General features: G+C 38.4%; 1 protein-coding gene across 1 annotated transcript in view; it reads right to left on the minus strand.

Moving 5' to 3' along the window:
- The window catches only part of ABRAXAS2 (abraxas 2, BRISC complex subunit), a 61,023-nt gene that overhangs the window by 23,954 nt on the left and 15,971 nt on the right, over positions 1 to 21,098 (minus strand). The window contains exons 5-6 of the mRNA XM_053692609.1: positions 14,328 to 14,518; positions 13,548 to 13,667 (exon numbers count right to left, since the gene is read on the minus strand). Coding sequence (XP_053548584.1) covers positions 13,548 to 13,667; positions 14,328 to 14,518 — 311 coding nt within the window. The remainder of the gene's footprint in view (positions 1 to 13,547; positions 13,668 to 14,327; positions 14,519 to 21,098) is intronic.

The raw sequence follows: 21,098 nt of genomic DNA on the forward strand, positions 1-21,098 counted from the left end.
AATTTACCTTCACTTTAATATTGTTTAAGTAGGGATGCAGAAACATTTTGGCTGAAAATGGCATTATGTTTCTTTGGTTTTGTTTTTTTGCCCCTTTTTTTTTTTCTTGGTAAAAATTATTTTGTAGCATATTCCTGTTTTAAGATATTTCTTTGTCCAATTTTAGTGTGTTACTTTCAATAAAAGTGTGCTTATTTTATTAGCTTGCAGTTTTTCAATTCAGATAGATTCATTCATAAATAGTCTAATTATGCAAAAAAAAAATATATATATTTTAAAATTTGAAGAAAAAAAAAATACATTTTCCGCCAAGTGCATCCTGGATTTTCAGGTTTGGTGCATCACTAAGATTTGGTTTTACTTCGTAATGTACCACAGCTAAAATTGGTATGCCTTTGTATTTTATTCTTTTACACTACATAGACCGATTGAGCTGTTGTATACATATATTTGTCAAGCGCTATCAAGAGGTCAGATGTATGCATTTAAAGGGACACTGAACCCAAATTTTTTCTTTCATGATTCAGATTGGCTTAAAATTGTATGCTCTCTTTCTAATTTATTCCTATTAACAATTTTTCTTCGTTCTCTTGCTATCTTTATTTTAAAAAGAAGACACCTAAGCTTTTTTTTTTATTCAGAACTCTGGACAGCACTTTTTTATTGGTGGATGAGTTTATCCACCAATCAGCAAGAACAACCCAGGTTGATCACCAAAAATGGGCCTGCATCTAAACTTACTTTCTTGCATTTCAAATAAAGATACCAAGAGAATGAAGAAAATTTGATAATAGGAGTAAATTAGAAAGTTGCTTAAAATGTCATGCTCTATCTGAATCAAGAAAGAAAACATTTGGGTACAGTGTCCCTTTAAAGTAGAAAAACCCAGTGGGCAGCAGTGCATTCAAGATTTATATATATCTTTGTTTTAATTAAAGAAATACATAAAAAATATATATATATACACAATACAGACATTTGGCCAATTGTACACCTCCTTAGCAATTACTGAATGCATCCGTTTTAATGTAAATTCAGTTAAATTGACATTAGGTTTCTTATTTTCTTTGTTGCATTTAAGAGAGAATATTTTAAACCATATACAAATGGTTTTGATCAATGGAAGTTCCTGGTCTTTTATGTCTTGCTCATTGAGGTGCCCAAGTCCACAGCAGAGATGTGAATTATTTTTATCACAGTGAACAACTCATATGTAAGTATTAGCTGTGCATTTGTTTAAACCAGACAGTTCTATTTAAAAAAGATTTAATAATTTGCTTTTGGGGGAAAAAAAGTTAAAAACGGAGTCTTAATACCTTGAGATTTTTATGTAAAATGTTTAGCTATGCATAATAAAACAACCTTGCAATTGACTTTCATTGTTTATTTCGCCCCTGTTTCATGACATTTAGCTCTGAAAATTGAGGACATACAATTCACTTTACTAACACTACATTTGTCACTAATTAGAAGATTATCAGATAACTGCAAAACAATGCACTTTATACTAACTTTATGACATTTCTTAGCCTTGTTGTCTGCAGATTAAAGCTCCTTCAAATAAGGCAAATAGTAAGAGGGGTTTTGCTACTGATAAATAATTGCAATAAAAAGTGGTAAAGGGACAGTCTAGTATGAATTAAACTTTCATTATTCAGATAGGACTTAATTTTAATCAACTTTCCCATTTACTTTTATCATCAAATTTGCTTTTTTCTCTTGGTATTCTTAGTTTAAAGTAAACATAGGTAGGCTCATATGCTAATTTCTAAGCCTTTGAGGGCTGCCTCTTATCACATGCTTTTTAAATCTCTTTTCAACACAAATAGACAGAAAGTACATGTGGGCCATATAGATAACACTGTGTTCAGGCACAGGGAGTTATTTAAGATCTAGCACAATACAATGCTAAATTTAAGACAATAGATAATAAACAGTCACAGTCATGTGATCAGGGGGCTGGAAGAAGGTTCCTAGATACAAGGTAATCACAGAGGTAAAAAGTACATTAATATAACTGTGTTGGTTATGCAAAACTGAGGAATGGGTAATAAAGGGATTATCTATATTTTAAAACAATAACAATTCTATGGTTGACTGTCCCTTTAAGTTTTTGTCTTGGCTGATCTGTTATTCTACAGCAACACAACAGAAACATCATCTAATTACAAGGTGTTTATGGTCCCTTTAACATGTTTAAGACCTACAATGCAGAGCCATTGCACACACTTTTTTTTCAGCAGACCAAGCATGTTTAGAAAATACATTTAGATTGTAGCAATATCCAGTTATGTAGGAAAATCCTCAATTTTCTCATATAGCCCAGAGCACTAAAACCCATCTAGTATGTAGGTGACTGCCATTTCTATTACCTATGGGAGACCCTCTTTTAAAAACCAAGTTGTCCCATCATTTATATGAGCAGTATTTTGCACGCGACATATGTTGTTTGTAGAGAATAGCGGCTTCTTTGGAGTCACATCTCACAATACAGTAAATACATAAGGTAGGTGATTGCCATCTTAGGACATAGGTCTGAGACCCGTCTGTGGGATCACGTGCCTCTAATAGAGTATAACCTCCTCAAAGCACAACCCTGGTGCCTATCTGGAGCAGGTGATCCCCTGCAAATTAGAGTAGGTGACACTTAACTCAAAAGGTTAGAATCCCCACTCTCAGATATAGAGTCTGCCTTTCAAACGAGGGGGTCATTGCCCCCTCCTGGTTGAATAAGATTGGGGAAATTGGCACACCCCTTCCTCTCAGTAATTTAACAGTCTTGTCTCCGTTAAATAACTGTCTAACTATGAGGAAGCGCCTCTCTCTCTAGGCACTCCCACATCGTGTACAATATCAGACATCACAAACGAGGGCAGAATAGCAATGAGGAGGTACATTTCATGTGTCTTTATTCTCGATCGCCTGGAATCATCCTTCACATGTAGCAGAGAACGTGGAAGATGACATTTATCATCCTCCACTTAAGGGGAGTTAATTGATGCCTTTTAAAATGACAGAAACTTGAGTTTAAAGGGACAATAAAACGGCTGGGGAACAACTACGGTAGGTTTACTGCTTGCTATGCTATTTTCACAAGCGCTGGTTAGTGACGCTCTGCATATTCACAATGGGCACTGCCATCCTTTAGTTTAAATGACAGAAGCAGGGATCTTTACTTTAACATGCATTACTCTACACTTTTTTTTATCTAACTTCTAAAATGTGCACAAAAATGTAACTTCTGCTTTCTGTTGTTCAAGCTGACCAAAGTACAAGGTACAGCTGTCAAAAAGACAGCAATGTCACTGATCTGTGAAAGCGGATGCAACAAAACTTGCATACCAAGATGGCGGCGCTCAGTATAAAGATACTGAACTTTACCAACTGTCTTTTGGGTTAAAATAGAAGAACGACTTTCTGAGCTACAGGCAGAAATAACAATGATATGGTGAATAGTAAGAATGTTACTGTAGTTGTACCCTGCAGTTTAATGTCCCTTTAATGCTACTTAAAAGAGACAAAGTCAGAAGTAAACTTTAGTGATTCAGATAGAGCATGCAATTTTGTACTTCTATTATCAAGCTTGCTTTGTTCTCTTGGTATCCTTTTTCAAAAAAGCATACCTAGCTAAGCTAAGGAGCAGCAATGCACTACTGGGAGGAAATTGGTGATTGGTGGCTAAACACATCTCTCTTATTGTCTCATTTGATGTGTTCAGCTAGCTCCCAGTAGTGCACTGCTTCTCCTGAGTCTATCTAAGTATGCTTTTCTACACAGTATACCAACAGAATGAAGCACTTTTTTTATAATTAAATAGGAAAGTTGTTTAAAATAGCACGCTCTATTTGAATCATAAAAGTTTAATTAAAAGAAAGACTCTTAGCGGTGCTTCTAATAGTTTTTTATGCATAACTCAGGTCAAACTAAATGTGCCTTGGTAAAGGTGACTTATATGGTTTCTGTTTTCCAGTCATTGGTCTAATTATCTGATTACTGCCCTGGATATTTCTCTAAGAGAAATGGAGGTTTATAAGATAACACTCACATCCCTACCCAAAGAGACCACAACAAAAACAGCTTTGACTCTTAATCCAGGTTAACTTCTTATTGTTTTAATTCATAGTTGAATTTTAAAAATGCCCTTTTATCAGTTTATGTTTAACCTATGCAAAGTTGAAAAAAACTTAAAAGGGATAGTCTACTTGAAATTTGTATGGTTTATAAAGATAGATAATCCCTTTATTACCCATTCCCCAGTTTTGTATAACCAACATTGTTATATTAATATACTTTTTACCTATATGATTACCTTGTATATATCTAAGTCACTGCAGACTGTTTCTTATCTCACTGCTTTTTACAATACTGCATTTTAGCCAATAAGTGCTGGTTCTTGTATAACCATAATCATTCTCTGCGGGAGAAATCACAATGCTATGTATATGGCACACATTAACTAGCACTGTCTGGCTGTTGTGCAAGATTAATAAAACTAATAAAAATCACTGAGATAAGAGGTTGCCTGCAGGGGTTTAGAAAAAGGCAAATGGAGGTTATAAAGTATATTAACCCCTTAAGGACCAAGGAAGTGCAGGGTACGTCCTTGACCAGGGGGTTTGAAGTGCTTTTAGGGTATTGCAGTGATGCCTCGATATTGAGGCATCCTGCAGAACTCTTTTTTTAAGCACTCTGTGGCCCTCTCTGCATCGGCCAGCGATGGTGCCAATCGTTGGTGGGTGGGAGCCATAGCTGGGAACTTACGGCCGGTGGGGGAATCTAAGTTGCGAGGGAGGGGCAGCTACACTACAGAAAAAGTGGAAATTAAAAAAAAAAAAAAGGGCAAATTTTATTGCAAAGTGGGTACTGGCAGACAGACAAAATGGCGGAAAATAGTGAGAAGGGGGAGGATTAGAGAGCTGTTTGGGGAGCTCAGGGAGGTTGGGTGGTAAAGGGGATCCTACACTGCAGAAAATATATATAAAAAAAAAAAAAAAAAACACCTTTTATACTGGTTACTACTACAGACTTTCTGCCCGTACTAAAGATGGCGGTAACAATAGTGAGGTGGGAGTGGGAATAGAGCTGTTTGAGAGGGGTCAGGAAGTGATCGGGGGTGGGATGTGTCAGGTGGGAGGCTGATCTCTACACTAAAGCTCAAATTAACCCTTCAAGCTCCCTAATTAACCCTTTCACTGCTGGGCATAATACAAGTGTGGTGTGCAGCTGCATTTAGCGGCCTTCTAATTACCAAATAGCAATGCCAAAGCCATATATGTCTGCTATTTCTGAACAAAGAGGATCCGAGAGAATTTACAACCATTTGTGCCATTATTGCACAAGCTGTTTGTAAATAATTTCAGTGAGAAACCTAAAGTTTGTGAAAATGGTGGCATGAAATATACCAAAATGGGCCTAGATTAATACTTTTGGTTGTCTACTAAAAAAAAAAAAAATCTATTCATGTCAAGAGATATTTAGGATTCCTGATATCAGTGTTGCAATGCCACTATCACTAATTTTGAAAGAAAGAAAAAAATGGTTTGGAAATAGCAGAGTGCTACTTGTACTTATTGCCCTATAACTTGCAAAAAAGCAAAGAACATGTAAACATTGGGTATTTCTAAACTCAGGACAAAATTTTGAAATTATTTAGCTTGGCTGTTTTTTGGTGGTTGTAGATGTGTAACAGATTTTGGGGGTCAAAGTTAGAAAAAGTGTGTTCATCATATTTTATAATTTTTTTATAGTAAATTATAAGATATGATGAAAATAATGGTATCTTTAGAAAGTCCATTTAATGGTGAGAAAAACTGTATATAATGTGTGGGTACAGTAAATGAGTAAGAGGAAATTTACAGCTAAACACAAACACAGCAGAAATGTAAAAATAGCCCTGGTCTAAAACGGTAAGAAAATTGAAAAGTGCTGTGGTCACTAAGGGGCTAAAGGGACACTAAACCCAAATTTTCTCTTTCATGATTCAGATACAGCATTCAATTTTAAGCAACTTTCAAATTTACTCCTATTATCAATTTTTCTTTGAAAAAAAAGGCATCTAAGCTAAGGAGCCAGGGAATTTTTGGTTCAGTACTCTGGACAGCACTTGTTTATTGGTGCTGTCCAATCAGCAAGGACAACCCAGGTTGTGAACCAAAGATGGGGCCGGCTTCTAAACTAACATTCTTGCTTTTCAAATAAAAAAACATAATTTATGTAAGAACTTACCTGATAAATTCATTTCTTTCATATTAACAAGAGTCCATGAGCTAGTGACGTATGGGATATACATTCCTACCAGGAGGGGCAAAGTTTCCCAAACCTTAAAATGCCTATAAATACACCCCTCACCACACCCACAAATCAGTTTAACGAATAGCCAAGAAGTGGGGTGATAAGAAAAAGTGCGAAGCATATAAAATAAGGAATTGGAATAATTGTGCTTTATACAAAAAAATCATAACCACCACAAAAAAGGGTGGGCCTCATGGACTCTTGTTAATATGAAAGAAATGAATTTATCAGGTAAGTTCTTACATAAATTATGTTTTCTTTCATGTAATTAACAAGAGTCCATGAGCTAGTGACGTATGGGATAATGACTACCCAAGATGTGGATCTTTCCACACAAGAGTCACTAGAGAGGGAGGGATAAAATAAAGACAGCCAATTCCTGCTGAAAATAATCCACACCCAAAATAAAGTTTAACGAAAAACATAAGCAGAAGATTCAAACTGAAACCGCTGCCTGAAGAACTTTTCTACCAAAAACTGCTTCAGAAGAAGAAAATACATCAAAATGGTAGAATTTAGTAAAAGTATGCAAAGAAGACCAAGTTGCTGCTTTGCAGATCTGGTCAACCGAAGCTTCATTCCTAAACGCCCAGGAAGTAGATACTGACCTAGTAGAATGAGCTGTAATTCTTTGAGGCGGAGTTTTACCCGACTCAACATAGGCAAGATGAATTAAAGATTTCAACCAAGATGCCAAAGAAATGGCAGAAGCTTTCTGGCCTTTCCTAGAACCGGAAAAGATAACAAATAGACTAGAAGTCTTACGGAAAGATTTCGTAGCTTCAACATAATATTTCAAAGCTCTAACAACATCCAAAGAATGCAATGATTTCTCCTTAGAATTCTTAGGATTAGGACATAATGAAGGAACCACAATTTCTCTACTAATGTTGTTGGAATTCACAACTTTAGGTAAAAATTCAAAAGAAGTTCGCAACACCGCCTTATCCTGATGAAAAATCAGAAAAGGAGACTCACATGAAAGAGCAGATAATTCAGAAACTCTTCTAGCAGAAGAGATAGCCAAAAGGAACAAAACTTTCCAAGAAAGTAATTTAATGTCCAATGAATGCATAGGTTCAAACGGAGGAGCTTGAAGAGCTCCCAGAACCAAATTCAAACTCCAAGGAGGAGAAATTGACTTAATGACAGGTTTTATACGAACCAAAGCTTGTACAAAACAATGAATATCAGGAAGAATAGCAATCTTTCTGTGAAAAAGAACAGAAAGAGCAGAGATCTGTCCTTTCAAAGAACTTGCGGACAAACCCTTATCCAAACCATCCTGAAGAAATTGTAAAATTCTCGGTATTCTAAAAGAATGCCAAGAAAAATGATGAGAAAGACACCAAGAAATATAAGTCTTCCAGACTCTATAATATATCTCTCGAGATACAGATTTACGAGCCTGTAACATAGTATTAATCACGGAGTCAGAGAAACCTCTATGACCAAGAATCAAGCTTTCAATCTCCATACCTTTAAATTTAAGGATTTCAGATCCGGATGGAAAAAAGGACCTTGTGACAGAAGGTCTGGTCTTAACGGAAGAGTCCATGGCTGGCAAGATGCCATCCGGACAAGATCCGCATACCAAAACCTGTGAGGCCATGCCGGAGCTATTAGCAGAACAAACGAGCATTCCCTCAGAATCTTGGAGATTACTCTTGGAAGAAGAACTAGAGGCGGAAAGATATAGGCAGGATGATACTTCCAAGGAAGTGATAATGCATCCACTGCCTCCGCCTGAGGATCCCGGGATCTGGACAGATACCTGGGAAGTTTCTTGTTTAGATGAGAGGCCATCAGATCTATCTCTGGGAGCCCCCACAATTGAACAATCTGAAGAAATACCTCTGGGTGAAGAGACCATTCGCCCGGATGCAACGTTTGGCGACTGAGATAATCCGCTTCCCAATTGTCTACACCTGGGATATGAACCGCAGAGATTAGACAGGAGCTGGATTCCGCCCAAACCAAAATTCGAGATACTTCTTTCATAGCCAGAGGACTGTGAGTCCCTCCTTGATGATTGATGTATGCCACAGTTGTGACATTGTCTGTCTGAAAACAAATGAACGATTCTCTCTTCAGAAGAGGCCAAAACTGAAGAGCTCTGAAAATTGCACGGAGTTCCAAAATATTGATCGGTAATCTCACCTCCTGAGATTCCCAAACTCCTTGTGCCGTCAGAGATCCCCACACAGCTCCCCAACCTGTGAGACTTGCATCTGTTGAAATTACAGTCCAGGTCGGAAGAACAAAAGAAGCCCCCTGAATTAAACGATGGTGATCTGTCCACCACGTTAGAGAGTGTCGAACAATCGGTTTTAAAGATATTAATTGAGATATCTTCGTGTAATCCCTGCACCATTGGTTCAGCATACAGAGCTGAAGAGGTCGCATGTGAAAACGAGCAAAGGGGATCGCGTCCGATGCAGCAGTCATAAGACCTAGAATTTCCATGCATAAGGCTACCGAAGGGAATGATTGTGACTGAAGGTTTCGACAAGCTGTAATCAATTTTAGACGTCTCTTGTCTGTTAAAGACAGAGTCATGGACACTGAATCTATCTGGAAACCCAGAAAGGTTACCCTTGTTTGAGGAATCAAAGAACTTTTTAGTAAATTGATCCTCCAACCATGATCTTGAAGAAACAACACAAGTCGATTCGTATGAGACTCTGCTAAATGTAAAGACGGAGCAAGTACCAAGATATCGTCCAAATAAGGAAATACCACAATACCCTGTTCTCCGATTACAGACAGAAGGGCACCGAGAATCTTTGTGAAAATTCTTGGAGCTGTAGCAAGGCCAAACGGTAGAGCCACAAATTGGTAATGCTTGTCTAGAAAAGAGAATCTCAGGAACTGATAATGATCTGGATGAATCGGAATATGCAGATATGCATCCTGTAAATCTATTGTGGACATATAATTCCCTTGCTGAACAAAAGGCAATATAGTCCTTACAGTTACCATCTTGAACGTTGGTATCCTTACATAGCGATTCAATAATTTTAGATCCAGAACTGGTCTGAAGGAATTCTCCTTCTTTGGTACAATGAAGAGATTTGAATAAAACCCCATCCCCTGTTCCGGAACTGGAACTGGCATAATTACTCCAGCCAACTCTAGATCTGAAACACAATTCAGAAATGCTTGAGCTTTCACTGGATTTACTGGGACATGGGAAAGAAAAAATCTCTTTGCAGGAGGTCTCATCTTGAAACCAATTCTGTACCCTTCTGAAACAATGTTCTGAATCCAAAGATTGTGAACAGAATTGATCCAAATTTCTTTGAAAAAACGTAACCTGCCCCCTACCAGCGGAACTGGAATGAGGGCCGTACCTTCATGTGAACTTAGAAGCAGGCTTTGCCTTTCTAGCAGGCTTGGATTTATTCCAGACTGGAGATGGTTTCCAAACTGAAACTGCTCCTGAGGACGAAGGATCAGGCTTTTGTTCTTTGTTGAAACGAAAGGATCGAAAACGATTGTTAGCCCTGTTTTTACCTTTAGACTTTTTATCCTGTGGTAAAAAAGTTCCTTTCCCACCAGTAACAGTTGAAATAATAGAATCCAACTGAGAACCAAATAATTTGTTTCCCTGGAAAGAAATGGAAAGTAGAGTTGATTTAGAAGCCATATCAGCATTCCAAGTCTTAAGCCATAAAGCTCTTCTGGCTAAGATAGCCAGAGACATAAATCTAACATCAACTCTAATAATATCAAAAATGGCATCACAGATGAAATTATTAGCATGCTGGAGAAGAATAATAATATCATGAGAATCACGATTTGTTACTTGTTGCGCTAGAGTTTCCAACCAAAAAGTTGAAGCTGCAGCAACATCAGCCAATGATATAGCAGGTCTAAGAAGATTACCTGAACATAGATAAGCTTTTCTTAGAAAAGATTCAATTTTTCTATCTAAAGGATCCTTAAACGAGGTACCATCTGATGTAGGAATGGTAGTACGTTTAGCAAGGGTAGAAATAGCCCCATCAACTTTAGGGATTTTGTCCCAAAATTCTAACCTGTCAGGCGGAACAGGATATAATTGCTTAAAACGTTTAGAAGGAGTAAATGAATTACCCAATCTATCCCATTCCTTAGCAATTACTGCAGAAATAGCATTAGGAACAGGAAAGACTTCTGGAATAACCGCAGGAGCTTTAAAAACCTTATCTAAACGTATAGAATTAGTATCAAGAGGACTAGAATCCTCTATTTCTAAAGCAATTAGTACTTCTTTAAGTAAAGAGCGAATAAATTCCATCTTAAATAAATATGAAGATTTATCAGCATCAATCTCTGAGACAGAATCCTCTGAACCAGAAGAGTCCAAAGAATCAGAATGATGGTGTTCATTTAAAAATTCATCTGTAGAAAGAGAAGATTTAAAAGACTTTTTACGTTTACTAGAAGGAGAAATAACAGACAAAGCCTTCTTTATGGATTCAGAAACAAAATCTCTTATGTTATCAGGAACATTCTGCACCTTAGATGTTGAGGGAACTGCAACAGGCAATGGTACATCACTAAAGGAAATATTATCTGCATTAACAAGTTTGTCATGACATTTAATACAAACAACAGCTGGAGGAATAGCTACCAAAAGTTTACAGCAGATACACTTAGCTTTGGTAGATCCAGCAGGCAGAGGTTTTCCTGTAGTATCTTCTGGCTCAGATGCAACGTGAGACATCTTGCAATATGTAAGAGAAAAAACAACATATAAAGCAAAATAGATCAAATTCCTTATAAGACAGTTTCAGGAATGGGAAAAAAATGCCAAACATCAAGCTTCTAGCAACCAGAAGCAAATGAAAAATGAGACTGAAATAATGTGGAGACAAAAGCGACGCCCATATTTTTTTGGCGCCAAAAAAGACGCCCACATTATTTGGCGCCTAAATGCTTTTTGCGCCAAAAATGACGCAACATCCGGAACGCCGACATTTTTGGCGCAAAATAACGTCAAAAAATGACGCAACTTCCGGCGACACGTATGACGCCGGAAACGGAAATGAATTTTTGCGCCAAAAAAGTCCGCGCCAAAAATGACGCAATAAAATGAAGCATTTTCAGCCCCCGCGAGCCTAACAGCCCACAGGGAAAAAGTCAAATTTTTGAGGTAAGAAAAAATATGATAATTAAAGCATAATCCCAAAAATGAAACTGACTGTCTGGAAATAAGGAAAGTTGAACATTCTGAGTCAAGGCAAATAAATGTTTGAATACATATATTTAGAACTTTATAAATAAAGTGCCCAACCATAGCTTAGAGTGTCACAGAAAATAAGACTTACTTACCCCAGGACACTCATCTACATGTTTGTAGAAAGCCAAACCAGTACTGAAACGAGAATCAGTAGAGGAAATGGTAAATATAAGAGTATATCGTCGATCTGAAAAGGGAGGTAAGAGATGAATCTCTACGACCGATAACAGAGAACCTTATGAAATAGACCCCGTAGAAGGAGATCACTGCATTCAATAGGCAATACTCTCTTCACATCCCTCTGACATTCACTGCACGCTGAGAGGAAAACCGGGCTCCAACCTGCTGCGGAGCGCATATCAACGTAGAATCTAGCACAAACTTACTTCACCACCTCCCTTGGAGGCAAAGTTTGTAAAACTGATTTGTGGGTGTGGTGAGGGGTGTATTTATAGGCATTTTAAGGTTTGGGAAACTTTGCCCCTCCTGGTAGGAATGTATATCCCATACGTCACTAGCTCATGGACTCTTGTTAATTACATGAAAGAAAATTGAAAATAGGAGTCAATTAGAAAGTTGATTACCTGTGTAAGTTTAAAGGGACACTGACTGAACCCAATTTTTTTTCTTTCGCGATTCATATAGAGCATGCAATTTTAAGCAACTTTAGAATTTACTACTTTTATCACTTTTTCTTTGTTCTCTTGATATCTTTATTTGAAAAAGGCATCTAAGCTTTTCACCAAAAATGGGCCAGCATCTAAACTTACATTCTTGCTTTTCAAATAAAGATACCAAAATAATAAAGAAAATGTGATAATAGGAGTAAATTAGAAAGTTTCTTAAAATTGCATGCTCTATATGAATCACGGAAATAAAAATTTGGGTTCAGTGTCCCTTTAAAGGGCCATAATACCCAAATGTTTAAACACTTGAAAGTGATGCAGCATAGCTGTAAAAAGCCGACTAGAAAATATCACCTGAACAACTCTATGTAAAAAAGAAAGATATTTTACCTCAAAAGTTCCTCAGTAGCCACCTCCCATTGTAAAGGATTTCTAAGCAGCATTTTAGTGTGTCTGTCCTGGGACATCTGAAGGGACTAGCATCGTGCACTCTCATATTATTTCACCAATCAGGTAAAGGAAGCTTACTATGAAATCTCATGAGAGTTAAGTCAAATCTCATGAGATCACAGTAAGAATTCATGACCTCAGCACTGCTGATGCTGATTGGCTGCTGTTCATTTCTTCATTTTTTTTATTTTTTTTACCTGCAGCTGGGAGCAGCTGAGTATAACTTTTTACACAGAACTTACTCTGCTGAGCTGAGGAAATTGTGAGGTAAATATCTTCCTTTTTTACATAGAGATGCTCAGGTGATATTTTCCTGTCAGCTTTTTACAGTTACACTGCATCAGTTTCAAGTGATTTAGCATATGAGTATTATGTCCCTTTAACTATAGGTTTAACACCTTTATATTATTATCAGTTATTTGTAGAGCACCAACAGGTTCCACAGCGCTAAAGACATGGGTCTAATATGCAAGGTGACAGTTATCGAAGGCAAAGGGATAGAGGGCCCTGCCAAGAGTTTCACTGTTGTAAATCATCTCATGAGGGTTTATAGAAGTTAAACACATAGTGCAGGACTTGACAATCATGCACCAGTGCACCATAAAGGGTATGAAGTTACCACAAGATCACTGGCCAAAGTCTTGCAGCTGGCATGATTCCCGTAGAGATCCTGTGTATGGCACAATCTCGCCAATTTTGAAATCCATGTGCAAGGATGTTGTGGTTGATGAGGTTTGGCACTAGAGGCCAGAAAGGTCGGATTTAAAAGGCCCCCCTGGCAGTGATGTTTACTGTGACAGTGCTGGAGACATAGTGACAATACTGCAACTGTGGCAACACTCATCACTAACCATAGAATGTTTCTCCTTAAGTATTTACAGTATTATCTTAGAACTGGATACATGTATTTACAAATGTCCTTTCTACAAACAGTTAACAATAAGCTTACTCACCCATGCTCTTTGATCACTTTGGCATAATTCTGGGAAGTGTTTGGCACTGAAGACACTTTATATTCTTGCTGACTTGTTGTGCCCAGGTTTGGAATTGAGAGAGAAACTCTCTGGTTATATCTGAAAAGGCATGTCATATTTTGTTCACATCATTAGTTGTTAATTTATTTTATTTTTTTTAATATATGCATCTAAAAAATAAAAAATAAATCCTTATCAAGGTCCTAAAACAATATTTGGTGTATGTACACATATATCTTGAAATTTCTACTAGTCACAGACAAGTAATAAATGTAAATGTAGAAGTATTTATTTTTCCTCTTTCCATCTTTAACATTGAGTGGACTAGTAACATTTTCTCTCTGCGCTAGTAGCTTTCAACCCCTGACAAGTACAACTAAAAAAATATTACTATAACACCTGTATGTGTCAAAAGAATTAAATGTTTATTTTCTCTCCTTTTCTATGGTAAGTTAGGGCCAGCTGTATATCGGCTCCTGCAGAGATTTAATAAACTATGTAGCTTGTAGCAGGGTCAAGCAAGCTGCATTATTGTAAAAACAAAAAAAACAAAAACCACTTATGTACTCCAGCTTCTCTGGGGGAAGCAGGAAAGATAACAAAAAAAATGCAATGTATTTACTATGCTTAATATATAATTCATAGGTTAATTTATTTTAAACGTAATGTCCCTTTAAAGCTACATTTTGAAAGGTCAAGTAAAGGTTTTAGGTGGGACTTTTCTATAATTCTTTAGCATCCCAAGGCATGCAAGAGCACCTGCGATTAGGCCTAAAGAGCACATATTCCAAGGCATGAGTAGAGGTGTTGGCAGTAGAGATGAAACTGAATAGTAGGAAGACGAGGTCAGGAACTCCAAGAAGACGAGTCAGTTGTTTGTGCAAAATTTGTTCTCTATAGGACATCTGTTGTTGTGCATTTCTCCGAAATTTATACCAGCCAATTACGTTCTGTCAGTGAACAAACGAATGAGCATGTCACAAGCAATATTTAATGAGATAGAAACGCATACATTAAGGGACAGCCTCACAAAAACTGAATAGGCCATTTACCAATTACGTTTCATACATTATTTTAAAATAAGACACATAAAAGGCAAGGTTAAAAGAATATGAAAACCAATATGTCATTATGATTCAGATAGAGAATACAATTTAAAATAACTTTCCAATTTACTTTTATTAACAAATGTGCTTAGTTCTCTTGGAATTATTTGTTGAAGAGAAGCAATGTACTACTAGGAGCTAGCTAAACACGTTTGAGCCAATGACAAGAAACATAAGTCCAGCTACCAATCAGCAGCTAGTTTCCAGTAGTGAATTACTGCTCCTGAGCCTACCTAGTTATCCAAACAAAGGATACCAAGAGAACAGAGCAAAATTAGATAATGGAAGTAAATTGAAAAGTTGTTTAAAATTGCACGCTGTATCTGAATCATGAACGTTTAATTTTGCAGTTACTTTCCCTTTAGTTCAGAATATCTGTTTCCAGATTGCAGATAAGGGACAGTGTGGTAAAAATTTAATTTTCATGATTCAGATTGGGCATGCAAATTTAATCAACTTTTCAATTTACTTTTATCATCAAATTTGATTTGTTCTCTTAGTATTCTTTGTTGAAAGCTAAACCTAGGAATGCTCATATGCTTATTTCTCAGTCCTTGAAGGCCGCCTCTTATCTCAGTGCATTTTTACTTTTCTTACCGCTAGACAGCGCTAGTTCAAATGTGCCATATAGATAACATTGTGCTCCCTCTCATGGAGTTACCTAGGAGCCAACACTGATTCGCTTAAATGCAAGTCTGTCAAAAGAACTGAAATAAGGAGGCAGTCTGCAGAGGATTAGATACAAGGTAATCAAAGAGGTAAAAAAGTGTATTAATATAACCGTATTGGTTATGCAAAATTGGGGAATGGGGATTAAATATTTTTTTAAACAATATTATATAGTAGACTGTCCCTTTAAAAACGCCAAGCTTGGGAAACTTGCTAGCTAGGATCAAGCACACGCACAGCGATTTAACCTTGAGTAACATATGCACATTGTATTAAAGAGATAGTAAACACATTGAGCTTTCAGTATAAAACAACTTTGCAATATACTTTCATGATTTATTTTAGCCAAAAAAAGAAAAAAAAAAGTACAATGCACAGAAAAAGTAATATAAAAGTAACTTCCCATGAGAGGGATGCTACCAGCCTGGGACTCTCCTCAGACTTGTATAAAAACGTATTAGTGGATGGAATGGCAGCACTATTCCATCTACATAGAAGTATTATTTATTTTGCTTCTTACATGTAATTTAGATATGAATGGTGTTAGGGATTTTATTTTAGGTTTCATTTCTGTAGTGTAGTGAACCCTCCCCTCGCCCCCCCCCAAAAAAAAACAGCTCTCTTATCCGCCCCCCTCCCACTACTCTTCACCATTTATTTTTTTTACTGATAGCTAGTCTGTATTTACAAATTATTTTTTTGTTTTTTTTAATATTTTTTCTGTAGTGTAAGGAACCTCACCAGTCCCCCTCCAACATCACTTTTTTCTTTTCAGTGCAGGGTCCCCCCTCAGCCCTCCAGCCGATCTTTTGCCATAAAATAGGGCCCCCATCCCTCCCACTCCCTTCAAAATAATTTTCTTTAGTGCAGGGAACCCCACACCAACCCACTCACATCCTTTACTCCCACCACTCCCACTCGGCACCAAAGAGTATTGTTACACACACACACTGAAACAATCGCCGATCTTGCTTCACAAAGTAAGGGAGCATGATTATTACTCACTTACCATATGAAGGCAGATGCCTTCAGCCCCCCAGCTGCAGTGTCCGCTGTCTAAGCTGACAGAGGGGACCACACCATGCACCACAGCATTGGACATAGGTATTAATGTCAACACAGTAAGCTGGGCGAAGTACTGTGTGACATAATACTGACGCCCATATGGCGGAAGGGGTTAAAATGTAAGTGTTGCAAACCAAATTACAATAATGAATTTTATTCTATGTCAGAGGAAGCTAGTTTAAAAAAAAAAAAAAAAAAAAAAAAAAAAAAAGGAAGTAACTAAGAAGAAAACGTTGGATGAAGTGGACGAATATATAGCAGAAGTATTTAAAATGTACTAGAGAAGGAAGCAGAATGCAAATTAATAGTTGGTGGAGATAGAGGGAATTACTGACATTGTAACATAACATTCATACAGATGATATTTATGTAGTATACTCAACGTTGCTATATTTTCCATTATTATGACACCTTTTTCTGTAATGTAGCTGCAGATGTTTGTCACCAAAAGAACACCATACCCACAGTGAAGCATGGTGGTGGCAGCATCATGCTTTGGGGCTGTTTTTCTTGAGCTGGAACTGGGGCCTTAGTTAAGCTAGAGAGAATTATGAACAGTTCCAAATACCAGTCAATATTGGCACAAAACCTTCAGGCTTCTGCTAGAAAGCTGAACATGAAGAGGAACTTCATCTTTCAGCACGACAACGACCCAAAGCATACATCCAAATCAACAAAGGAATGGCTTCACCAGAAGAAGATTAATGTTTTGGAATGGCCCAGCCAGAGCCCAGACCTGAATCCGAATTGAAAATCTGTGGGGTGATCTGAAGAGGGCTGTGCTCAGGAGATGCCCTTGCAATCTGACAGATTTGGAGTGTTTTTGCAAAGAGTGGTCAAATCTTGCCATGTCAAAATGTGCCATGCTAATAGAGTGCTGTAATAAAATCAAAAGGTGCTTCAACAAAGTATTAGTTTACACTTATGCAACCATATTTTATTTTTATATTTCTTCTGTTATGTGTGATCAGTCCACGGGTCATCATTACTTCTGGGATATTATCTGCTCCCCTACAGGAAGTGCAAGAGGATTCACCCAGCAAAGTTGCTATATAGCTCCTCCCCTCTACGTCACTTTGCACCCAAAGACTAGATAGGAGGTGTGAGAGGACTATGGTGATTATACTTAGTTTTTATAACTTCAATCAAAAGTTTGTTATTTTACAATAGCACCGGAGCGTGTTATTACTTCTCTGGCAGAGTTTGAAGAAGAATCTACCAGAGTTTTTCTTATGACTTTAACCGGAGTAGTTAAGATCATATTGCTGTTTCTCGGCCATCTGAGGGAGGTAAAAGCTTCAGATCAGGGGACAGCGGGCAGTTGAATCTGCATTGAGGTATGTAGCAGTTTTTATTTTCTGAATGGAATTGATGAAGAAATCCTGCCATACCGTTATAATGACATGTATGTATACTCTACACTTCAGTATTCTGGGGATGGTATTTCACCGGAATTACTCTGTAAAAGTACATTAAACCTTTTAATAGGTATTTAATTCATGTTAAACGTTTTTGCTGGAATGTAGAATCGTTTGCATTTCTGAGGTACTGAGTGAATAAATATTTGGGCATTATTTTTCCACTTGGCAGTTTGTTTGTTTTGATTATGACAGTTTCGTTTCTCTCTCACTGCTGTGTGTGAGGGGGAGGGGCCGTTTTTGGCGCTCTTTGCTACGCATCAAAAATTTCCAGTCAGTTACTCTTGTATTTTCTGCATGATCCGGTTCATCTCTAACAGAACTCAGGGGTCTTCAAACTTCTTTGAAGGGAGGTAGATTCTCTCAGCAGAGCTGTGAGACTTATGTAGTGACTGTGTTTTAAAACGTTGCTCTGTGATTTTTATGTTTAAAATTTAATTAGTGTTACTTTACTAATGGGAACAAACCTTTGCTAACAAGTTGTGTTGTTTTTTAAAGAGTGATGCTATAACTGTTTTTCAGTTCATTATTTCAGCTGTCATTTAATCGTTTAGTGCTTCTTGGAGGCACAGTACGTTTTTGTTAAATAAGATTGTAACCAAGTTGCATGTTTATTGCTAGTGTGTTAAACATGTCTGATTCAGAGGAAGATACCTGTGTCATTTGTTCCAATGCCAAGGTGGAGCCCAATAGAAATTTATGTACTAACTGTATTGATGCTACTTTAAATAAAAGCCAATCTGTACAAATTGAACAAATTTCACCAAACAGCGAGGGGAGAGTTATGCCGTCTAACTCGCCTCACGTGTCAGTACCTGCGTCTCCCGCCCGGGAGGTGCGTGATATTATGGCGCCTAGTACATCTGGGCAGCCATTACAGATAACATTACAAGATATGGCTACTGTTATGACTGAAGTTTTGGCTAAGTTACCAGAACTAAGAGGCAAGCGTGATCACTCTGGGGTGAGAACAGAGTGCGCTGATAATTCTAGGGCCATGTCTGATACTGCGTCACAGCTTGCAGAGCATGAGGACGGAGAGCTTCATTCTGTAGGTGACGGTTCTGATCCAAGCAGATTGGATTCAGATATTTCAAATTTTAAATTTAAATTGGAAAACCTCCGTGTATTACTAGGGGAGGTCTTAGCGGCTCTTAACGATTGTAACACTGTTGCAATACCAGAGAAAATGTGTAGGTTGGATAAATACTTTGCGGTACCGGCGAGTACTGACGTTTTTCCTATACCTAAGAGATTAACTGAAATTGTTACTAAGGAGTGGGATAGACCCGGTGTGCCGTTCTCACCCCCTCCAATATTTAGAAAGATGTTTCCAATAGACGCCACCACACGGGACTTATGGCAAACGGTCCCTAAGGTGGAGGGAGCAGTTTCTACTTTAGCTAAGCGCACCACTATCCCGGTGGAGGATAGCTGTGCTTTTTCAGATCCTATGGATAAAAAATTAGAGGGTTACCTTAAGAAAATGTTTGTTCAACAAGGTTTTATATTGCAACCCCTTGCATGCATCGCGCCGATTACGGCTGCGGCAGCATTTTGGATTGAGTCTCTGGAAGAGAACCTTAGTTCCGCTACGCTGGACGACATTACGGACAGGCTTAGAGTCCTTAAACTAGCTAATTCATTCATTTCGGAGGCCGTAGTACATTTAACCAAACTTACGGCTAAGAATTCAGGATTCGCCATTCAGGCACGTAGGGCGCTGTGGCTAAAATCCTGGTCGGCTGATGTAACTTCTAAGTCCAAATTACTTAATATACCTTTCAAGGGGCAAACCTTATTTGGGCCCGGTTTGAAAGAAATTATCGCTGACATTACAGGAGGTAAGGGCCACGCTCTACCTCAAGACAAAGCCAAAGCTAAGGCTAGACAGTCTAATTTTCGTCCCTTTCGGAATTTCAAAGCAGGTGCAGCATCAACTTCCACTGCACCAAAACAGGAAGGAGCAGTTGCTCGTTACAGACAAGGCTGGAAACCTAACCAGTCCTGGAATAAGGGCAAGCAGGCCAGAAAACCTGCTGCTGCCCCTAAGACAGCATGAACCGAGGGCCCCCGATCCGGGACCGGATTTAGTGGGGGGCAGACTCTCTCTCTTCGCCCAGGCTTGGGCAAGAGATGTCCAGGATCCCTGGGCGCTAGAGATCATATCTCAGGGATACCTTCTAGACTTCAAATTATCTCCCCCAAGAGGGAGATTTCATCTGTCAAGGTTGTCAACAAACCAAATAAAGAAAGACGCGTTTCTACGCTGTGTACAAGATCTATTATTAATGGGAGTGATCCATCCGGTTCCGCGGTCGGAACAAGGACAAGGGTTTTACTCAAACCTGTTTGTGGTTCCCAAAAAAGAGGGAACTTTCAGGCCAATCTTGGATTTAAAGATCCTAAACAAATTCCTAAGAGTTCCATCGTTCAAAATGGAAACTATTCGGACAATCTTACCCATGATCCAAAAGGGTCAGTACATGACCACAGTGGATTTAAAGGATGCTTACCTTCACATACCGATTCACAAAGATCATTACCGGTATCTAAGGTTTGCCTTCCTAGACAGGCATTACCAGTTTGTAGCCCTTCCATTCGGATTGGCTACGGCTCCAAGAATCTTCACAAAGGTTCTGGGTGCCCTTCTAGCGGTTCTGAGACTGCGAGGAATTTCGGTAGCTCCGTACCTAGACGACATTCTGATACAAGCTTCAAGCTTTCAAACTGCCAAGTCTCATACAGAGTTAGTTCTGGCATTTCTAAGGTCGCATGGATGGAAAGTGAACGAAAAGAAGAGTTCTCTCTTGCCTCTCACAAGAGTTCCATTCTTGGGGACTCTTATAGATTCTGTAGAAATGAAGATTTATCTGACAGAAGACAGATTAACAAAGCTTCTAAATACATGCCGTGTCCTTCATTCCATTCAACTCCCGTCAGTAGCTCAATGCATGGAGGTGATCGGCTTAATGGTAGCAGCAATGGACATAGTACCCTTTGCACGCCTACATCTCAGACCGCTGCAATTGTGCATGCTGAGTCAGTGGAATGGGGATTACTCAGATTTGTCCCCCACTCTGAATCTGGATCAAGAGACCAGAAACTCTCTTCTATGGTGGCTTTCTCGACCACATCTGTCCAGGGGGATGCCGTTCAGCAGGCCGGACTGGACAATTGTAACAACAGACGCCAGCCTTCTAGGTTGGGGCGCTGTCTGGAATTCTCTGAAGGCTCAGGGACAATGGAGTCAGGAGGAAAGTCTCCTGCCA

This window comes from Bombina bombina, chromosome 9, assembly GCF_027579735.1.
Source record: "Bombina bombina isolate aBomBom1 chromosome 9, aBomBom1.pri, whole genome shotgun sequence".
Taxonomy (NCBI): domain Eukaryota; kingdom Metazoa; phylum Chordata; class Amphibia; order Anura; family Bombinatoridae; genus Bombina; species Bombina bombina.